Here is a 21,675-nt window from a genome sequence, read left to right as displayed (position 1 = left end):
ACATTCACACCCACTACAATACCACTTTAAACAGCCATGAGAAGAATTAGGGGAGCTGTAGTTTGTTCCGAGTGCACAGAGTTGCTATAAAAAAAACCTGTTCCCTTCAAAGAACTACAATTCCCAGAGTTCCCTGGGAAGAGGAATTGTAGCTCTGGGAGAGGAATGTCTTCGGACATTTCTGCTTCTTTGAAGTCAAGGGTCATTATCTCTTCCTCTCTCCCCCTCCATCAACTAGGGTTGCCAGGTTCCTAGACGCTTCGTTGGCCATTTTAAGAGAGCAGGGCAAGAGGCACAGCTGGGTCCGCTGTCCAATGGCTGGTTGAAAGCAAGAAAACGACCTATACAGTGGACGCTCGGGTTGCGAACATGATCCGTGCGGGAGGCATGTTCGCAACCCGCAGCGACGCGTCTGCGCACGCGCTGGTTGCGATTCGGCGCTTCTGCGCATGTGCAAAGTGTGATTCAGTATTTCTGCGCATGCGCGAGCGCCGAAACCCGGAAGTAACCCATTCCGGTACTTCCGGGTTCGGCGCGGTGTGCAGCCCGAAAACACGCAACCTGAAGCGTCTATAATCCGAGGTGTGACTGTACATTAAAGAAGGCTGATCGCCGAAGAATTGATGCTTTTGAATTATGGTGCTGGAGAAGACTCTTGAGACTCCCATGGACTGTAAGAAGATCAAACCTCTCCATTCTGAAGGAAATCAGCCCTGAGTGCTCACTGGAAGGACAGATCGTGAAGCTGAGGCTCCAATACTTTGGCCACCTCATGAGAAGAGAAGACTCCCTGGAAAAGACCCTGATGTTGGGAAAGATGGAGGGCACAAGGAGAAGGGGACGACAGAGGATGAGATGGTGGGACAGTGTTCTCGAAGCTACCAGCATGAGTTTGACCAAACTGCGGGAGGCAGTGGAAGACAGGAGGGCCTGGCGTGCTCTGGTCCATGGGGTCACGGAGAGTCGGACACGACTAAACAACAACAAACCACCTAAGAGCACAAGAGTACCGATAGATCAAATCAAAGGCCTTTCTCAAGGGTAGTCAATGCAAGAGACTACAACCCCAATCATCCTTAATGGCGCTGGCTGAGGCTGATGGGAGTTGGGAGCCCAACATCTGGCAAGCTCCCTGCTGGCTAGCCTTGGTCGATCTATTCCAGGATCCCGTTTCCTAAAGTGGCCAAACCAATGCCTATGGGAAGCCCAGAAGCGGAACACCAATGCCACAGGGATCTCCTACTATTTCACAACAATATCTGGTATCCAGAGGCTTATTGCCAATATTCCCAGAGCATACAGCATATATAGTAGACACTGCAACTATTAGCCCTTCTCAGCTATTTCCTCCATGGTTCCCCCGCCACAATTCCTTTTCATTAAGTGGGCTTTTCAGTTTTGGGGAGAACTTTTCAGTTTCGAGAAAACACAAGTAAGAGGTTGTAGGGATATCGCGGAGTGGGGAGTAGGGTCCAGAGGGAGCACACTCCCCACCCGCAGGCAGCCTCAGCCTGCCTGCACGCGTAACCTTGGGGTGCGGAGCACACACCCCCCTCACAGACAAAGCCACGGCTGTCTGAACATCGTTGCCTCTGTCTAACCTTTTGCGGTCTCAGTAGTCTGCGGTGTCCTGTCTGTAACCTTTGTCCCTGAGACCTTTTGTCTCCTTCGTCATACACTGTGCAAGGGGAAAATGACGCGGTGGAAACAGGTGCCAAAATAACTTTGTACCACCCCACGATCTCGGGACCAGAAGATGTGTAAAGGTCACAGCCCAAAATGTATCTGCCTGGTTTGCATGTTTGCCTCAATAAAAGGAGGCTCCACAGGGCTGGCCAGCAGCTCGCAAGGAGCCCACCTGTGCGCAGCTCACCTGCATTATCAACTCCTGCTTCATGTCCATCACTTCAAGAGGTGACATGATAGAACTTTATAAAATTATGCTCGGCATGGAGAAAGTATACAGAAGAAAAGTATTTCTCCTTCTCTCAAACTAGAACTCAGGAGACATCCAATGCACCTGAATGCTGGAAGTTTCAAGACAGATAAAACAAAGGACTTTTTCATGCAGCGTATAGTTAAACTATGGAACTCCCTCCCACTGCAAGCAGCGACAGACACCAAGAAGGATGGCTTTTAAAAGGACTGGGCAAATTCCTGGAGGAGAGGACTATCAGTGGCTACTAGGCTCTCGGCAAGATAAAGAGACTAAAATAATCATAATAATCATAATCCGAGTTGCTGGAAACCACCGGATGGGAAAGGGCTCTTGCGCTTCTGTACTAAATAGGCCATTGGCCTGATCCAGCCAGCTCTTCTGGTGCTTCTTTTAAAGCTGTTCAATGTGGAGTCCATCCCAACTTTTCATGACAGGGGGTTCTGCAATTCATCCATGCCAATGAATTTGATTTGCGCATGAGCACACCTTCTCAAGTCGATGGAAAGCACTGGAGCTCGCCGTCTCCATCTGACAAGCGAGCACGCAGCGGAGCAGAGGCAGAAAATCCTCACGGCTCAGCTCCCCCAGTCCTTTGCTCGCTTGCACCAACTGCTGAAAAGCCTCCTCCAGGTTTTTCTCTCGACATCTCTTCACAGAACCTCTGAAAAATATCAAAGACCAGCATAATTAGCAGCTGTGTTTGTGTGTGTGTGTGTGCGCGCAAGCTTTATAAATGGCATGCATTTTACACAAGTGCGCTTCGCGTGATGTGTTCTTATGATGACACATTTTCTACCTATGTTTTTATGCTTTTAAATATGTTGCAAGTCAGTTGGGGACCTTTTCGTTTAACAAGCAACTAAAAAGTTCAAATCAATAATAATAATCATTATTACTGGTCGTTCTCCGATTTGGCGAGGCTCATTGAACAGCCACAAGCTGAACTTGTGTCGTCAACCCAGTCTTGTGGAACTCCCTGCCAATTGATTCAGCAAGCACCTTCTACTCTCAGACGCCTGCTGAAAACTGCAGGCAACTAAAAAAGACATCTTTTCATAGCAGTTAACCAGTTTCCAATTTATTTATTTTTATTCTATGGCTTTATGTATACGTTTATCATCAGCAGCGGTAAATAGATATAATCAATAGATAAACAATAGTTCATTGCCTATTTTATAATTCTTATATGGTTTTTATTGTATGGGTTTGCATACAACTGCTGCTAACCACTCTGATACGTATATGCAACTATCTGCATAAATAATGATAAAAAGCTCATTTCTAGTTTTAAAACTCTTACACGGTTTGATGTCATGATGTTTTTAAAATATATTTTTATTAAAGATTTCTTAGTTTACAAAAACACATGCATTGTCTCTTTTTTCAAGTTGCGTTTTCTACAGATCAGTTTCATTCATTGTGAGACATTAGTGTTACACAATGACATAACAACTGCAAAAGGGTAGTAGATAACATTTGTAATATGCTTGTTATGCTTGTTGTTGTTGTTGCGTGCATGCACAGACACACAGGGCCGCATTTAGGTTTGATGAGGTCCTAAGCTACTGAAGGTAATGGGGCCAAGCTGTCCTTTGCCAACAACAAATTGTCGCTGGTTTTTGTGTTGAATATATGCTATATGGTAATTTATGGACCTAATAGGTATCTAAAGCCATTTGCACATAACAAAATATGTATTTTATCAAAGTACCGTATTTTTTGCTCCATAAGACGCACCAGACCACAAGACGCACCTAGTTTTCGGAGGAGGAAAACAAGAAAAAAATATTCTGAATCTCAGAAGCCAGAACAGCAAGAGGGATCGCTGCGCAGTGAAAGCAGCAATCCATCTTGCTGTTCTGGCTTCTGGGATAGCTGCGCAGCCTGCATTTGCTCCATAAGACGCACACACATTTCCCCTTACTTTTTAGGAGGGAAAAAGTGAGTCTTATAGAGCAAAAAATACGGTAATTGTTGAACTGAAATACAATTAAGAAGTACATTAATAGTAAAAAAAAAAAATCCTTCCAGTAGCACCTTAGAGACCAACTAAGTTTGTTATAGGGATGCGGGTGGCGCTGTGGGTTAAACCACAGAGCCTAGTACTTGCTGATCAGAAGGTTGGCGGTTCGAATCCCTGTGACGGGGTGAGCTCCCGTTGCTCAGTCCCTGCTCCTGCCAACCTAGCAGTTTGAAAGCACATCAAAGTGGTCCAGTCGTGGCGAACTCTGGGGTTGCGGTGCTCATCTCGCTTTATTGGCCGAGGGAGCCGGCGTACAGCTTCCGGGTCATGTGGCCAGCATGACTAAGCCGCTTCTGTCGAACCAGAGCAGCGCACGGAAACGCCGTTAACCTTCCCGCCGGAGTGGTACCTATTTATCTACTTGCACCTTGACGTGCTTTCAAACTGCTAGGTTGGCAGGAGCTGGGACTGAGCAACGGGAGCTCACCCCGTCGCTGTCGACCTTCTGATCAGCAAGTCCTAGGCTTTGTGGTTTAACTCACAGCGCCACCCGCGTCCCATTCTCTGGTTGGCCTCTGTTCTTTTCTTCTACCCATAGGGAACCCACTTAAGGACTCTATATGGGCTCTTGGATACCCCATAAGGGAAGAAGGGCAGGTTTTGTTTACAACACTGTACGTAGGTTTTATTTTATTTGTTTTTTATCTTAAATTTTGAAAATGTACATCCAGGTGTTTCTTTCCTTTACATTTTTTTTTGGGGGGGGCCTAGAGAGCTGGGACCTAAGCTATACTTTGTTTAGCTTATACGTAAAGCTTATATGCATAACTGTCAACTTTCCCCCTTTTTTAAGGGAAATTCCCTTATTCCGAATAGGATTCCTCGCAAGAAAAGGGAAAAGTTGACAGCTATGCTTATACGTCACACACACACACACACACACACACACACACACACACACAAATATTCTGCAAAAAGCCACGTGCATCCTCAGCCTTACTTACCCTGCAAACTGCTTGAGTTTCTCCAGGACCAAGAGCAAAGCCTGGCAGGTGTTCCTGGCGCCTTCCTCCTGCCCCAGAGCTTTATAATGCCTCAGGCAGCTCTCCAGCTCCTGCTCTGCGCTCATGGTCCTCGCGGGACCGGGAAAAGCCAAGGCTGATCCCAGGAATCCCCTTGGCACATCTGCAGAAACTGCAGCATGGAGCAAGCAGGAAGAGGCTTCTGCCATAGAGCGCGCAGCACAGAGCGGAGCCACGTCGGGGCCTCTCCAGCGCCATCTAGCGCTCTCGCGGCAGCTCTGCTCCTGACCGCTCTTCCTACCGTTGGAAGATGCCTTGCCGTCAGACGAATGGTCCACCTAGTTCAGTGTTGCCTGCACGGGCTGGCAGCAGCTGCAGCTGCAGCCGTTCCCCAGGGTTTCAGGGAGAGAATAATATATTGAGGAGGCCGGGGGCCGGACCCGGGATCCTTCTGCATGCAAAGCAGAATTTCCACCCTTCTCAATTTTCAAAGTAAGCCTTTCTTTTATTATGGACGCAGGTGGCACTGTGGGCAGGGAAGCTCAGGCCTGAGGGCCACATTTGGCCCTCCAAATATTTATATCTGGCCCTTGGAACTTTTCCCAGACACATCCGCCCTCCGCAGGCCACATCTCTCTCCAACTCTGCTTTCCACCTAATAATAATAATAATAATAATAATAATAATAATTTATTTGTACCCCGCCCATCTGGCTGGGTTTCCCCAGCCACTCTGGGCAGCTTCCACAAAAACCAAAAATACACTAAGACGTCACATATTAAAAACTTCCCTGAACACGGCTGCCTTAAGATGTCTTCTGAATGTCAGGTACTTGTTTATCTTTTTGACACCTGATGGGAGGGCGTTCCACAGGGCGGGTGCCACTACCAAGAAAGCCCTCTGCCTGGTTCCCTGTATACATGAATTCTGGGGCGCAGGTGGCTCTCTGGTCTGAACCACTTGGGCTTGCCGATCAGAAAGTCGGCAGTTTGAATCCCCGCGACGGAGTGAGCCCCCGTTGCTCCATCTCAGCTCCTGCCAACCTAGCAGTTCGGGAGCACACCAGTGCAAGTAGATAAATAGATACCACTGTGGTGGGAAGGTAAACGGCGTTTCCATGCGCTCTGGTTTCCATCATGGTGTTCTGTTGCACCAGAAGCAGTTTAGTCACGCTGGCCACATGTGGACAAACACCGGCTCCCTCGGCCTGAAAGCAAGATGAGCGCCGCATCCTATAGTCGCCTTTGATTGGACTTAACCGTCCGGGGTCCTTTACCTTTACCTTTTTACTTTTTTACCTTTCCATTATTATTATTATTATTGGTTTGTAAGTCCTGTCATTTCTTTTGAGCGTACATACAAAGTCCAAAGGGTGCAATATATAGTGTGAAAATATGATATTTTGGCTTAATTAATCAAGTCTTATTATTTTATTCATTGTGCTTTCTCCAAGGAGATTGAGGTAGCGCACTATGGTTCTCCCCCTCCTCGTTTAATCCTCACAACAACCCGGTGAGGTAGTTTAGTCTGAGAGGCAGTGACTTGCCTAAGGTCAGTCAGTGAGTTTCATGGCCAAGTGGGGATTTGAATCCTGGTCTTCTAGGTCCTTGTCTGACAGTGTAACCACTGCACCTCACAGGCTTTCTTATTAATGGGAGTTATCCTATAAATATCCTGACTCTTGAGAGTCCCATGGACTGCAAGAAGATCAAACCTCTCCATTCTTAAGGAAATCAGCCCTGAGTGCTCACTGGAAGGACAGATCCTGAAGCTGAGGCTCCACTACTTTGGCCATCTCATGAGTAGAGAAGACTCCCTGGAAAAGACCCTGATATTGGGAAAGAATGAGGGCACAAGGAGAAGGGGACGACAGAGGACGAGATGGTTGGACAGTGTTCTCAAAGCTACCAGCATGAGTTTGACCAAACTGCGGGAGGCAGTGGAAGACAGGAGTGCCTGGCGTGCTCTGGTCCAGGGGGTCACGAAGAGTCGGACACGACTAAACGACCAAACAACAAATCCTGCCACATAAGTCCATGTGTAGATGGAGGATCACGTTCCTTCTGTGCAACATAAATGATAAAACTGAATCATGCTGTCAGGGAACGGCCTTTTAGTTGTCGTTAAAGCTTTTCTGTCTTTCATTTGCAGAGAGAATTTTTCCGTTAAAGTAATGGACCATATTTGCTGATACCATTCATTCATTAGATTGCCCTCTTAAGTTTCCCCCATTATTTGGCTATTGTTATAACCTGGCTGCTATTAATACAAGTTTTCATCAGTACCATTCATTAAAAAACGGGATGCTACCACTTTAAACAGACATGACTTCCCCCAAAGAATACTGGGAACTGTAGTTTGTTCAGGGTGCGGAGAGTTCTTAAGAGGCCCCTCTTCCTCTCACAGAGCTACAATTCCCAAAGTTCCCTAGGAAAAGGGGGTTGATGGTTACATGACCATTTTTTAAAGCAAGTGCTGAAAAAGAGTTACGGCAAAGGTGCCGGCCCAATGTCAAAGGTGACATACTGAAATATTTCTTTCTTTCCAGCGTGGGGTGAGCATCATGTAGCACCTGCAATAGTGCCAATTCAGCAGATCGAAGCAGGCAAGTGAACATTGAAGGTGAACATGTAAGGGCTTTATACACTAACAGGAACGCCTTTTGCCTGGCCCAGTAGTCATACTTCTGCAAAGAGGAGAATAATAATAATAATAATAATAATAATAATAATAATAATAAAGGTAAAGGGACCCCTGACCATTAGGTCCAGTCGTGGCCGACTCTGGGGTTGTGGTGCTCATCTCGCTTTATTGGCCGAGGGAGCCGGCATACAGCTTCCGGGTCATGTGGCCAGCATGACTAAGCCGCTTCTGGCGAACCAAAGCAGCGCACAGAAACGCCGTTTACCTTCCCGCTGGAGCAGTACCTATTTATCTACTTGCACTTTGACGTGCTTTTGAACTGCTAGGTTGGCAGGAGCAGGGACCGAGCAATGGGAGCTCACCCCGTCGCAGGGATCTGAACCGCTGACCTTCTGATCGGCAAGTCCTAGGCTCTGTGGTTTAACCCACAGTGCCATCCACGTCCCTATAATAATAATAATAATGTTTTATTATTTATACCCCGCCCATCTGGCTGGATTTTACCAGCCGCTCTGGGTGGCTCCCAACAGAATATTATTTTTTAAAAAATATATATATTTATTGAGATTTTACAAAAACATAAGTTTGCAAAATAGAAAAAAGTCACATAGAAAGAAAAAGATACAAAAAAGAAGACATAGAAAGATACATAAAAGAGAGAAAAAAAAGGAATAAAAATACAAAATACAAAAAACAAATAGATAAAAAAGAATTAAAAAACAAATCCGTTTTTAGTAACTTTAAACTCATTAGCTTGTTTCCTTGACCTCCTCACACCTCCCCTTTTTGTCTTCCCATTTAAATAATCAAATCAGCAAATCCTTACCCTCTTTCGTTTATCTTAACTCTATATCTTAACATATTATAACTCTATATTTTCATCCATTTATCAGTTCATTTTTGCATATTCTTATTAACTTTGTTGCTAATGCCACTTATTTTCAGTCCGACATCATCCCCAACAGAATATTAAAAACACGATAAAACATCAAAAATTGAAAACTTCCCTAAACATGGGTGCATTCAGATGTCTTGTAAAACTCAGGGTTCCTACATGCATCTCTCCAATGCATGGATGCCGTACCCTCCAACATTTCTCTGAGGGAAATAGGGACATCCTATTCAATAATAATAATAATAATAATAATAATAATAATAATAATAATCTGTCCATCTAAGTGGCTTTCCACAGCCACTCTGTGTAGCCCCTGGAAAGTCATCTAAAAGGGAGTGTGGCCCTCTGGCTGGAAAATGTCCCCCAACCCTGGGTTAGGTGAATGCTCTTCAAATTATTCTTTAAGGGTCAAGGCTCTGCTTTATTCTGAATTGACTCCTCTGGAGAAAACACACATACACAGTTCTTTTTCTTTTCCTCAGGCTCAGAAGACCCTGTTGCTGAAGAATGGAATTTTTGGGGGTGGTGGCGGGCGGGGGGGGGGGGGGAGAGGCAACTCAGGCTTCATCACAGGAAGGATTTTCCAACCCTGTGAATTCACTTTTGACAAACGAACAGCTAAAGCAGATTAACTTTTTTTTATGTTTGCTAATCCTTATAATGGTTTTAGAATCTCTTTTCCCCAATACGAAAACGATAAAAGCCCCTCTTTTCTATTCTCTTTATCCATATCTCTACATTGTCTCCGGCTTGTCTGCATTTCTCCTTCTCCCCCCCCCCCTTGTTTTATTTCCCCCTCTCTTTCTCTTTTTTTCTAATATGGAATAACCCGGGAGATCTTATCTCGGTAAACACAACATCAATATAAATCCCCTCTTACTTATTTGCCCTTTTCCAGGGACCAGGGGTTGCAGAGACGCGTCTGGCGATTGGGTTTTGATTACCGGCTGCTATCAAAAGTCCTCTTTGTGAAATCTGGGTCTTAAATCCCATAATTCTTTGATAAAAGAAGCATTACCAGTCTATTTTGCCCAAAGTGAAAGGTATGGGGAGAATGAAAGAAAGCAATCAGCAGAAGGACTAATAGGCTAAGTGTATAGGACCCTGTATGGTTAGGGAGGTGGGGAGGGCAAACTAGTGATTGGGGGCGTGCGTGCAGGAGAAAATCTTTGTCGCAGGTGATGTGCGTATGCGCAGGCATGCGGGGGGGGGGGAATCAATCTGCTTCAGGTTGTATGACTGCAGCTGCCAACTGGGCCAGCTCCCCCCCCCAAATCCTGCTTCATATTTGTAGGGTGATAAGGGTGCTTTTCTTTTCTTTTAATTTTTTTTAACACAAATATTTTATTATTAAAATAATTCAACATTAATACATACATATTACAAACATACATTTCATACATTTCATACAATCCTTTAAAATATTCATAAATAAAAGTAAAGGTAAAGGGACTCCTGACCATTAGGTCCAGTTGTGACCGACTCTGGGGTTGCGGCGCTCATCTCGCTTTATTGGCAGAGGGAGCCGGCGTACAGCTTCCGGGTCATGTGGCCAGCATGACTAAGCCGCTTCTGACGAACCAGAGCAGCGCACGGAAACGCCGTTTACCTTCCCGCCTGAGTGGTACCTATTTATCTACTTGCACTTTGACGTGCTTTCGAACTGCTAGGTTGGCAGGAGCAGGGACCGAACAACGGGAGCTCACCCCGCCACGGGGATTCGAACCGCCGACCTTCTGATCGGCAAGTCCTAGTCTCTGTGGTTTAACCCATAGTGCCACACTCAATCCCACAGATACTTACTTTTCCCACCACCATCCCTCACCCCTCACCCCACCCTTGTGTTAGACTTCCAATCTACTCAATTGCAATTTCTTTCCACTTCTATTACTTTCTTTCAGACACTTTTAAACCCATTTTCTACTTCTTTTACTGTTACACATTGTTATCCATCTTATTTAGTATTTCAGTATTTATAACGGAACTTGTTTATTCCAATAGGAGTTCTGATTGCGGCTAGTGTTGCGTACAAATATAATGTCTTGTCTTCTTCCTTTAGACTTCCTGGTACTATTCCCAATAGAAAACCTTCTGATATTTTCCTAAATGAATATCTGAATGCTTTTTTCATTTCATTATATATTGTTTCCCAAAATTGTTTGATGTTTAAACAATTCCACCATATATTAGAATCATAGAATCATAGAATCATAGAGTTGGAAGAGACCACAAGGGCCATCGAGTCCAACCCCCTGCCAAGCAGGAAACACCATCAGAGCACTCCTGACATATGGTTGTCAAGCCTCTGCTTAAAGAAGGAGACTCCACCACACTCCTTGGCAGCAAATTCCACTGTCGAACAGCTCTTACTGTCAGGAAGTTCTTCCTAATGTTTAGGTGGAATCTTCTTTCTTGTAGTTTGGATCCATTGCTCCGTGTCCGCTTCTCTGGAGCAGCAGAAAACAACCTTTCTCCCTCCTCTATGTGACATCCTTTTATATATTTGAACATGGCTATCATATCACCCCTTAACCTCCTCTTCTCCAGGCTAAACATGCCCAGCTCCCTTAGCCGTTCCTCATAAGGCATCGTTTCCAGGCCTTTGACCATTTTGGTTGCCCTCCTCTGGACACGTTCCAGTTTGTCAATGTCCTTCTTGAACTGTGGTGCCCAGAACTGGACACAGTACTCCAGGTGAGGTCTGACCAGAGCAGAATACAGTAGCACTATTACTTCCCTTGATCTAGATGCTATACTCCTATTGATGCAGCCCAGAATTGCATTGGCTTTTTTAGCTGCCGCGTCACACTGTTGGCTCATGTCAAGTTTGTGGTCAACCAAGACTCCTAGATCCTTTTCACATGTACTGCTCTCAAGCCAGGTGTCACCCATCTTGTATTTGTGCCTCTCATTTTTTTGCCCAAGTGCAATACTTTACATTTCTCCCTGTTAAAATTCATCTTGTTTGTTTTGGCCCAGTTCTCTAATCTGTCAAGGTCGTTTTGAAGTGTGATCCTGTCCTCTGGGGTGTTAGCCACCCCTCCCAGTTTGGTGTCATCTGCAAATTTGATCAGGATGCCCTTGAGTCCATCATCCAAGTTGTTGATAAAGATGTTGAATAAGACCGGGCCCAAGACAGAACCCTGTGGCACCCCACTAGTCACTCTTCTCCAGGATGAAGAGGAACCATTGATGAGCACCCTCTGGGTTTGGTCAGTCAGCCAGTTACAAATCCACTGAGTGGTAGCATAGTCAAGACCACATTTTACCAGCTTCTTTACAAGAATATCATGGGGCACCTTGTCAAATGCCTTGCTGAAATTAAGGTAGGCTACATCCACTGCGTTCCCTTCATCTACCAGGCTTGTAATTCTGTCAAAAAACGAGATCAGGTTCGTCTGACATGACTTATTTTTCAGAAATCCATGCTGACTATTGGTGATCACAGCATTCCTTTCTAGGTGCTCACAGACTGTTTGCTTAATGATCTGCTCCAGAATCTTCCCTGGTATTGATGTCAGACTGACTGGGCGGTAATTATTTGGGTCCTCTCTTATTATAAGGCTGCTTTTCAACAAAGTGTCCTTTCTCCCTCTCCATCCCTATTTATTCAATTCATCGCGGCCTCTCCAGAATGACATTTCTCGCAGGCATATTCCGAGGCCCAACGAAGAACTTAAGAAGAGCCTGCTGGATCAGACCAATGTTTTCACAGTGGCCAGCAGGATGCCTGTGGGAAACCCACAAACAGGACGCAAGCACAAGAGCACTCTTCCCTTTTGTAGCTCCCAGGAACTGCCCCCCTCCGGTAGCATTACTGTGTTCGACCATGGAGGCAGAGCACAGCCATGGTGGCTAATAACCACCCATAGCCCTCCCCTCCATGAATTTTCCCCATCCTCTTTTAAGGCCCTCCCATCAGATGTCAAGGAGATAATTGGCAAACCAGTTGGACTCCAACTCCTGTCAGCCTAACCTTGATGATCAATGGTCAGGGATTATGGGAGTTGTAGTCCAGCAATACCTGGAGAGCTGTAGTCCCTCCACACTGGTTTATTGTTGAATACAGTAGTACCTCGGGTTAAGTACTTACTTCGTTCCGGAGGTCCGTTCTTAACCTGAAACTGTTCTTAACCTGAAGCACCACTTTAGCTAATGGGGCCTCCCGCTGCTGCCGTGCCGTGGGAGCATGATTTTTGTTCTCATCCTGAAGCAAAGTTCTTAACCCGAGGTAATATTTCTGGGTTAGCGGAGTCTGTAACCTGAAGCGTATGTAACCCGAGGTACCACTGTATCCAGCTTTTCTGGTAGCCTTTAGGCAACCCTATCTCATCTGTTGCCTCTTATCCCCACTGTCCTATTCTGGTCCCACAGAGAAAGCAGCAAGAATGGGCAGGCAAGACTGGATAGACGTTTCAGGACCACGGACAGCTCCAAACAAACAAGTTGCTCTGGCAGAGGTGAGGTGCAGACTGACACCTTTTAATCCAGGGGTCAGCAAACTTTTTCAGCAGGGGGCCAGTCCACTGTCCCTCAGACCTTGTGGGGGGCCGGACTATATTTTTTTGGGGGGGGGATGAATGAATTCCTATGCTCCACAAATAACCCAGGGATGCATTTTAAAGAAAAGGACACATTCTACTCATGTAAAAACATGCTGATTCCCGGACCATCCGTGGGCCAGATTTAGAAGGCGATTGGGCCGGATCCAGCCCCTGGTCCTTAGTTTGCCTACCCATGTTTTAAGCCTCTGTCTTCCAACTACCTCTTCTAGGACTTCAAAGCCTTAAAGGGTCAGCTCTCTGGCCTGGCCTGAAGACGGGCACTTCTCCATCCCATAACCTGGGGCCAGGCCAAGATGTTTTGCAGCTTTGCCACTCTTCCCTGCCACCATCTCTTTCCTCCTTGTGTGCTGCCTGCTGCCACCTCTCTCCTCTGTGTCTGGCTCCATCGCGGCCTCCTCCACCCCACCTGTCACAGAAGGCCACTTCCTTCACACACACCCCATTGCTACCCATCACTAGCCAGACACAGGAATGGGGGTGGCAGCAGTGGGCGGATGTTGAGGAGGTGGCCAGTGGGCATGGAGGAGACCAGATTTGCCACCTGAGGCGACTACCTTACCTCACTTCATGGGAGGTGCTTGGTTCCTCAAGGGAAGGTGACCAAGAGGGTCTGGGCTCTGGTCACAGAAGCCCTAGTGGTCCTGAAGGTTCTCCTGGTCCTCATACCCAACAGCCTAGGTGCATAGCTGTCAACTTTTCCCTTTTCTTTTGAGGAATCCTATTCGGAATAAGGGAATTTCCCTTTAAAAAAGGGAAACATTGACAGCTATGCCTCAGTGATCTGCTGATCTCCATCTGTCAGCTCAGAGCCCTATACGACCCTCATGATTCTCAACGATTGCCCCCTACTCATTCATTTGGACACAAAAATAGTTCAAAGGGAATGTTTGGGGGCGTAGTTTCCAACAATTGCCATTGGTGAATTGTTTACTCCCCCAGTTTTGTATTTATTCCCCCTGCAATAGACATCTCTGGGTAAGGCATGATAAAAAGAGCTCAGCAAACACTAAAAAAGACATGAAGATGTATGCACATGGCAGCCAACGTGCCACCATTTGTTGATTGTTTCAGTTTTTCCAATATATATCCCACCCTTCCTCCCAGTGGGAGCCCAGAGTGACAAACCCACAAACGGAATTTTTTTAAAAAACGTCTTAAAAGTGATTCTGGGAATAAGCATAGCTCTACATTTCGCATGATGTTAAGATGATGATGGTGATGGTGATGATGATGATGATGATGATGATGATGATAATAATGTATTATTTATACCCTGCCCATCTGGCTGGGTTTCCCCAGCCACTCTGAGCGGCTCTCAATAGAATATTAAAAGCACAATAAAACATCAAACATGAAAGACTTCCCTAAACAGGGCTGCCTTCAGATGTCTTCTAAAAGTCAGATATAGTGGTACCTCGGGTTAAGTACTTAATTCGTTCCGGAGGTCCGTTCTTAACCTGAAACTGTTCTTAACCTGAAGCACCACTTTAGCTAATGGGGCCTCCAGCTGCCGCCGCGCCGCCAGAGCATGATTTCTCTTCTCATCCTGAAGCAAAGTTCTTAACCCGAGGTACTATTTCTGGGTTAGCGGAGTCTGTAACCTGAAGCGTATGTAACCTGAAGCATATGTAACCTGAGGTACCACTGTAGTTGTTCATTTCCTTGATATCTGAAATGAGGGTGTTCCACAGGGCGGGCACCACTACCAAGAAGGCCCTCTGCCTGGTTCCCTGTAGCCTCACTTCTCGCATGGAGGGAACCTCCAGATTATGAAGGATGCAAAGTATTTTAAAAGTCCCGGGTATCCCAAGGATGTCAGGAAAAGTTGTGACGTTTTAATACGGTCCCCCAAACCACAGACGGTCCCGGCTAGATGTAAGGACTGTCCAAATCTGTCCGGGACTGCCTGGATATTTATGTATTAAAAAGACAACCTGTATCATTTTGGGGAAACGTCCCACAACTTGACAACTTTTCTAGTTCTCGGGATGGGGAAATAAATTGGCTTTCGGGAAAAGACCTTGGCTTGCAAAGTGTTTTGGCTTCTGGTGCCGGTTTTCTATCGTCAAGCTAAACTCTCCCTCTGTCCTGCCATTCGCTTCCAATCCCGCTCCATATTGTGCGATATGACAGTTCCCTTTTGATGGGAAAGCTTTCATTTGGCCAAAGAAAAGGATAATTTGCTTTTCTCTCTCTCTCTTTTTTAAAAAGGACTTAATCCTTCTGGGCCATTTCTGGGCCTGAGAAACAGCTTTTCTCTCCCCCTGACTTGAACGGGAGGATTCCGACACAATGGACCTCATAACCACCTCAAATCTACACTTGAGATAGAGAAATCAGATTTCCTTCCAGAGTCATTTCTGTAGGATTAGCTAAATCTTAGATCCACACTAACCCTTCACAAAGCTGTCAAGATTAGTTAGGATTTATTTTATTCCAGCAGGGGGTTTATGGTTTCCTTTCCAAGAAGGATTATATAGATATATACGTATATATTTAGGGTGCCGTTGGTTATCAAGCAAGCTCTCTTAGGTGGGCAGACAGGGGGCTGCTCCTGGGATATATATGCATGTGATCTTGTTTGTCTGCGAGCATATATAATAAAAAATGGCCCAGGAGATTGGATAAGAAGCTGAGCTTCCCCCCCCCCCCACCTCCAAGAAGCCAAAACGTTAGTTCTGCTCCATATTTCCCCTTTGTCGTTTTGAAAACTAGTTTCCCGGTTCCATTCCCGAAAAGTCAGGTCTCTCTCTCTTGCAGGACGGCGTGGCTGAGGTCCCTTGAGCAGGATGTCTGCCGAAGCTCCTTCAGGCGTAGTAGACCTTGGGAAGAGGACCCTCAAGAAACCGTGCTCCTTCACCATCGAGAACATCCTCTCCGGCTCGGCCGAGCGAAGACCCCCTGTCCTCCTCCCGTTCTGCTTCCGAGGGATCTTGGACTGTGAGCCCAAGGGGCTGCGTTCCCTGGGGGGCATGGCTGCTGGCCCCCTGCAGCAGGAGGACGACGAGGTGGAAGAGGCAGAGGTGGACGCTGTGCCTTGCGGCTGCTGCTGCTGTGTTCACAGCGGTCCCTACTCCTGGCAGGAGGCTGCAAACTGGCTCAGTGAGTACCCCTGTTTGCTTGTGATCAAAGCCTGAAGCTGGCTGCTGCTGGGAGCTGCCAGCCGAAGTTTGGCCTTTGTTGGGATGCATTTGCCCTACTCTGTGTAGTATAAAGGGGAGGGGGAGAGAAGTTTGGGAGAGGGTCACAGGGTCAACTAAGGGTGTGGGAGAAATTCCATTCAGTTTGCGTTTGAATTCGCACCTCCCCAGTGTGCAGCTTCCGAAACTATACCCAAACAGGAACGCAGCAACCCTTCGAAATTCAGGAGAACTGCATTGTAAAATGGATAGAAGTGTGTTTGTTTATATAACAGCTCCTGGAGTCCCTGGGAAAGGGGATTGATCATTAAGCCACACTGGGAATTGTAGCTCTGTAAAGGGGAATTGGGGCCTGCTGATGACTCTCTGCACCCTTCACAAATGACAGCTCCCGGGATTCTTTGGGGGGAGTCATCATGCAAGGGTGCTTCATATGTACAGTGCAGGTGGGAACTTTGAGTCATAGGTAAAAGGAGAGAAAAAGGTAAACTGGCTTTTCCATCACGCATACGGGGTGCAAATGGCCTGTGCATTTTAGAGCTCTTTGTCAGTCGAGACCCCTCCTCTACTTCAGTTAATGCTCTTTCCTGCAATTCACAACTTTTCTTTTCCCCTACTTTAAATGTTATCATGGATCTGCTGCAGGCTCACATACAGGGGATATTGCAATCCGATAAAATCATTCTAACCTTTCCCTCTTCTCTCCGGTAAAACTGACAAGGTTGGAAAACTCTCGCAAATAACGGATTTGTCAGCCATACTGGAGGGCAGAGGAAGACTGGTTGTGAAACCGACAATACTTTATAACCCACCAGGGAGAAGCTGGGTTTTTTTTAGAATGGGCAAAAATCAGTCCAAAATGTGTAGAATTTACTGGGAGAGGGGAAAGTTGGGTGGAAAATGTTCTCTCGGTACAGAGTGCCTTTGACTTGTTTGTTGAGCATTCGTCCCAATTTGTTAGCAGAGAGACTAGATGATGTTGCCTGTTTAATAAGCATTCATTCTGATTTGTTTACAGAGAGGTTAGATGTTGTGTTGTTATCCCACACTTTCCAGTGCATTTCTCCCTCACTTTCCGTATCACAAATACTCTGATCTCTTGGGGAAAGTAGGTTTGTTGTGCAAGACCTCCCAATCATCTATAAATAAGCAAGCTACATTTGCTGGTATGAGATTAAATCTCCCACGTGAAAACAGCAACAGCCTGGAGGCACCCAGTATCTGTTAATGAAGAGAAACTGCAGTTCATTTTTGAGGCAATAGCTACCAAGTAGAATATAGATATAAAAGGGGTGCAATGTGGTCCCATAGATACAAAAATACTGCTGTACACAGATATCGTAGTACTGACAATATCTTCCCCTGAAAAATCTTATAGAGAAGTTACGAAGGTGTGTAGCAAGATATCAGGCTATAAAATAATTGATGATAAATCAGAATGGCTCAGGGTAAATATTACAAACGGTTAAAAAAAAAAAGATCTTATGGAAGCAAGGAAAACCACATGGACAAATAAGCAAAATGGAAAATATTTAGGAGTATGGGTTGTGAACCACTTAGATGAAATAATAAGGACTGATTGTCAAAATCTGTATATAGAAGTAGAAAAGGAACTGGGATCATTACATACATCATGGTACGGGAGAACATAAACCTTGAAGATGAAAGTATTACTGAGAAACTGCAGTTAAGCTGCATGGGAAGATACATCAAACAGAATTTGGGTTCTGTAAACGTTTCAGGGTGCTGGCTAACTCCAGCAGGGATGGGGAACCGGTTGTCCTCCAGATATTGATGAACTCCAGTTCACATCTGCCCCAGCAACCCTGGCCAGTAGCCAGGGATGATGGGAGATGCGGTCCAAAAACATTTGGAAAGTCAGAGGTTCCCAAGCGCCACCCTAGAGATCTGAAATGTGGGTGGTGGGCTCCACCTCTTTCTTGGGGAGTTTTGAAGCCGTGCATCTCCACCTTTGCTCGACTTGCCCATTTGCAAGTGTTGCAAAATGCCAATAAACCACCCCCTTCCAGAGGGAATCAAGGCCAGGTAAGCACAGGGCCTCTGCCATGTCTGGCATAACACGATGGACCAGCTCATTAAAAAAAACACATTTTGCTTTTTGCATAAAAGGCAGAGGCGGAGGAAGGGGGGTGCGTTGGGGGCGGATTGCTCCGGGTGTCATCGCTGAGGGGGGTGACATTTGGCGCGCCGCCCGCCTGCGACTCCCAAGCCTACCCTGAGCCGTGGGGGGAAGGGGGGGAGCTGCGCCACTTTGCTGGCGGCCTTCCCCCTTCGTTTTGACCGCTCGGGGGAGGCTTGGGAGTTGCGGGTGGGTGGTGCGCTGTTGCCCCGCATTCCCGGGCTGCTGGAGGGGGCTGGCAGGCAGGCAGGCACGCAGGGGGAGGAAGGGAAGGAGGCAGGAGGGGGGAGGGAAAGAGAGAAGTGGAGGGGGGAGGGAAGGAGAGAAGCAAAAGCTCCCTCAACTCAGGACCCAAACCCTAGAACGCACAGGAGGAGAGGTGGGGTGTGAGAACAAAGTTGGGGGGGGAGTTTTAAGTGCTTATGCTCACAATGTTAAGCAAATAAATCAGAAAATAACACCTGCAGCTGTAAGTATCATGTTTTTCCTTCTTTTAATAAAGGTAAAGGTAAAGGGACCCCTGACCATTAGGTCCAGTCGTGACCGACTCGGGGGTTGCGGTGCTCATCTCGCTTTATTGGCCGAGGGAGCCGGCGTACAGCTTCTGGGTCATGTGGCCAGCATGACCAAGCCGCTTCTGGCGAACCAGAGCAGCGCACGGAAACGCCGTTTACCTTCCTGCCGGAGCAGTACCTATTTATCTACTTGCACTTTGACATGCTTTTGAACTGCCAGGTTGGCAGGAGCAGGGACCGAGCAGCGGGAGCTCACCCCGTCGCGGGGATTCGAACCACCGACCTTCCGATCGGCAAGTCCCAGGCTCTGTGGTTTAACCCACAACACCACCTGCGTCTATGCGGGGGGGGGGGGGGGACAAAAAAAATTCCACACCAGGTACCACCTGGGCTTGCTACGCCTCTGATAAAAGGCAAACCCGCTGAATCCCAAACTTTCCCTTCAGCAGACTCAAGGTTTCCCTGGCCCATGCGGGTTTTCCATCCCATCAGCAGGCCGTGCAAGAACCCTCGCGGGAGCCAGAGCGAGCTGCAAGCTTTCCACCAGATTCAGCGCCGGACCCGCCGCCACCGCACCATCTTCACGGACGACCAGCTGCAGGCCCTGGAAGCCCTCTTCCACCAGAACCAGTACCCAGATGTCATTACCAGAGAGCACCTGGCTAACCGGATTCACCTGAAGGAAGAGAGAGTGGAGGTAACTACAGTGGTACCTTGGTTTAAATTGGGGATAAATTTTTAAGAACGCAATAACCTTGCTGCATCAGAAAGGAAAAGTCCGTCCAGTTTAGCATTCTGTTCTCACGGTGGACAACCAGATGGCTTTGCGAAGCCCAAATGCTGGGCATGAAAGGAATAAATCTGCCCAGCTGTTGATCCCAGTGACTGGAAGTTCATTGTGCCTCTCATTCTGCTGCATCCATCATAATTTATAGCAGAGGTCCCCAATAGGCTAAGTAATGCTGACCCCCTGTTTGTCAAAAGCCAAGCCAAACTTTTGAAAATTTTGATACCTCCTTGGTAGTTTTTGTTATGTGAATGGTGCTGTGGATCCCCTGGGTGGGTTTCGCGGACCCCCTGGGGTTTGCGGACCACCAACTGGGAGCCACTGATATATAGCCTTCATGACTGATAGCCATTACTGGCTTCGTTTTGTACGTATTTCATATTATTTGGTATATTCTCATGTAATAGTAATAATAATAATAATAATAATAATAATAATAATAATAATAATAATAATATATTATTTATACCCTGCCCATCTGGCTGGGTTTCCCCAGCCACCACCAACAGAATATTAAAACCATGATAAAACATCAGACATTAAAAACTTCCCTAAACAGGGCTGCCTTCAGATGTCTTCTAAAAGTCAGATGGTTGTTTATTTCCTTGACATCTGATGGGAGGGCATTTTCAACTTGCATTTTGGGGTCAAATAGGGTTATATCCAGCTCCTCTGAGTAATACTGTGTTGCATCTGATGCAAGGCCTGCCCAGAGTAGACCTCGCATCCATTAATTTCAACGCGTCTACTCTGGGTAAAGCTAGCCCTAGAGACAGCCCATTGAAATGAATGAACCTAAGCCAGTCATGTCTTTTAATTTCAGTGGGTTTACTCTGAGCAGGGCTAACATTGCATACGGCCCTTTGAAATTAATGGGCACAACTAATGTATTTTTAATCTTTTGTTGGAAGCCGCCCAGAGTGGCTGGGGAAATAAATAATAATAATAATAATAATAATACTACAACCTAGGCTCATCAGTTTCAGTGAGTCTACTCTGAGCAGTGCTAACATTCACTATGGCCCATAGAGAAGTTAGGCTGGCCTCAACTAGAGCCAGGGCTTTCTCGGCTGCAGCTCCAATCTGGTGGAACGCTGTGTCACAAGAGACTAGGGCCCTGCGGGACCTGACATCTTTCCGCAGGGCCTGCAAGACAGAGCTGTTCCACCAGGCCTTTGGTCAGGGCACAGCCTGACTCCCTCCTCTGGCAATCTGCACAGAATTTTGCTTAATCGGTTGCCATCAGTTTGATTTTAATTAATTTTTATAATGAAATGTTTTTAGAATGTTGGATTATTTGATTGTTGTTAACCGCCCTGAGCGGTTTCGGCTGGGGAGGGCGGGATATAAATAAAATTTATTATTATTATTATTGAAATTAATGCACCTAGGTTAGTGGTGCCCGTTCACTCTAACACTGGATAAAACCCACAGCATGTTTTAAAGAGGAAAATCATGTGTCGGATTGTGGACTGATTTTTCCTCCCTTTGTTGCGGGGGCACTTTTTACGAAACACACAGGTTTGGTTTAAGAATCGGCGAGCCAAGTGGCGGCATCAAAAGAGAGCTTCGGCTTCGGCGCTCGTCCTTCAAGGTGCCAAGAAGTCTTCTGAGGGAAACTGCTGATGACTGGGAGGGAAGGCTGGATTTGACAAGTGCTGAAGATCCCACTGGCTTCTGAGAAAGTGAGGAGAAACAGAACAGTGATGCGAAATGGGGAGAAATCCTCACAATTTATTAAGAGGAGAAAGAAGAGATGGTATATTTTCAAGGGGGGCCGGAATATAATGTGCTCAACCCACTGTAACCAAACATTAATAAAATAAATGATCCCCAAGACATGTTTGATCTTTGGAAGCATAAAGTAAGGGTGCGGCTTAGAGCACCTGGTTTGGATTCGGAAGGCCCAGGTTCAACCCCTGACACCTCCAGGTGTAGGGCTGGGAAGACACCCTGTCTGAAATCCTGGAGAGCAGCAGCTGCCAGCCAGTGTTGTCAATCCTGAGCTGAATGGGCCAATATCTGACTCCATATAAAACAACCTCTCCTGTTTCTATTTAATTCAG

General features: G+C 46.4%; 2 protein-coding genes across 5 annotated transcripts in view; one reads left to right on the top strand and one right to left on the bottom strand.

The window, feature by feature from the left end:
• Window positions 1–5,148, bottom strand: part of LOC310751010 (tRNA (32-2'-O)-methyltransferase regulator THADA-like) — a 63,266-nt gene extending 58,118 nt beyond the window's left edge. The window contains exons 1-2 of one of the 2 annotated variants that reach the window (XR_014542365.1): window positions 4,907–5,136; window positions 2,426–2,600 (exon numbers count right to left, since the gene is read on the bottom strand). Coding sequence is in view for 1 of the 2 variants with exons in the window: in XM_083589679.1 (XP_083445805.1) it covers window positions 2,426–2,600; window positions 4,907–5,133 (402 nt within the window). In the remaining variant the exon portion in view is untranslated. Of the gene's footprint in view, window positions 1–2,425; window positions 2,601–4,906 lie in introns of both variants that reach the window. The other variant, XM_083589679.1, reaches the window with a different exon arrangement.
• A 79-nt stretch (window positions 5,149–5,227) lies between these two features.
• GSC2 (goosecoid homeobox 2) lies at window positions 5,228–21,446 on the top strand. 3 transcript variants are annotated; one of them, XM_083590669.1, is made up of 5 exons: window positions 5,228–5,416; window positions 12,837–12,922; window positions 15,788–16,129; window positions 19,272–19,519; window positions 21,131–21,446. In XM_083590669.1, exons 3-5 carry the CDS (start codon window positions 15,817–15,819, stop codon window positions 21,233–21,235), a joined length of 666 nt encoding a protein of 221 aa, XP_083446795.1. In that variant the 5' UTR covers window positions 5,228–5,416; window positions 12,837–12,922; window positions 15,788–15,816; the 3' UTR covers window positions 21,236–21,446. The 3 variants fall into 3 exon arrangements, with proteins under 3 accessions (XP_083446795.1, XP_083446793.1, XP_083446794.1); XM_083590667.1 differs by having other exon boundaries at window positions 5,229–5,416; window positions 19,269–19,519; XM_083590668.1 differs by lacking the exon at window positions 12,837–12,922 and having other exon boundaries at window positions 5,229–5,416; window positions 19,269–19,519.
• Window positions 21,447–21,675: the final 229 nt, after the last annotated feature.

The sequence above is a fragment of the Podarcis filfolensis genome (genome assembly GCF_964270895.1).
Source record: "Podarcis filfolensis genome assembly, chromosome: 16".
Taxonomy (NCBI): domain Eukaryota; kingdom Metazoa; phylum Chordata; class Lepidosauria; order Squamata; family Lacertidae; genus Podarcis; species Podarcis filfolensis.
The sequence above is the reverse complement of the archived record's forward strand: the minus strand, read 5'-3'. Positions and strand labels throughout refer to the sequence as shown.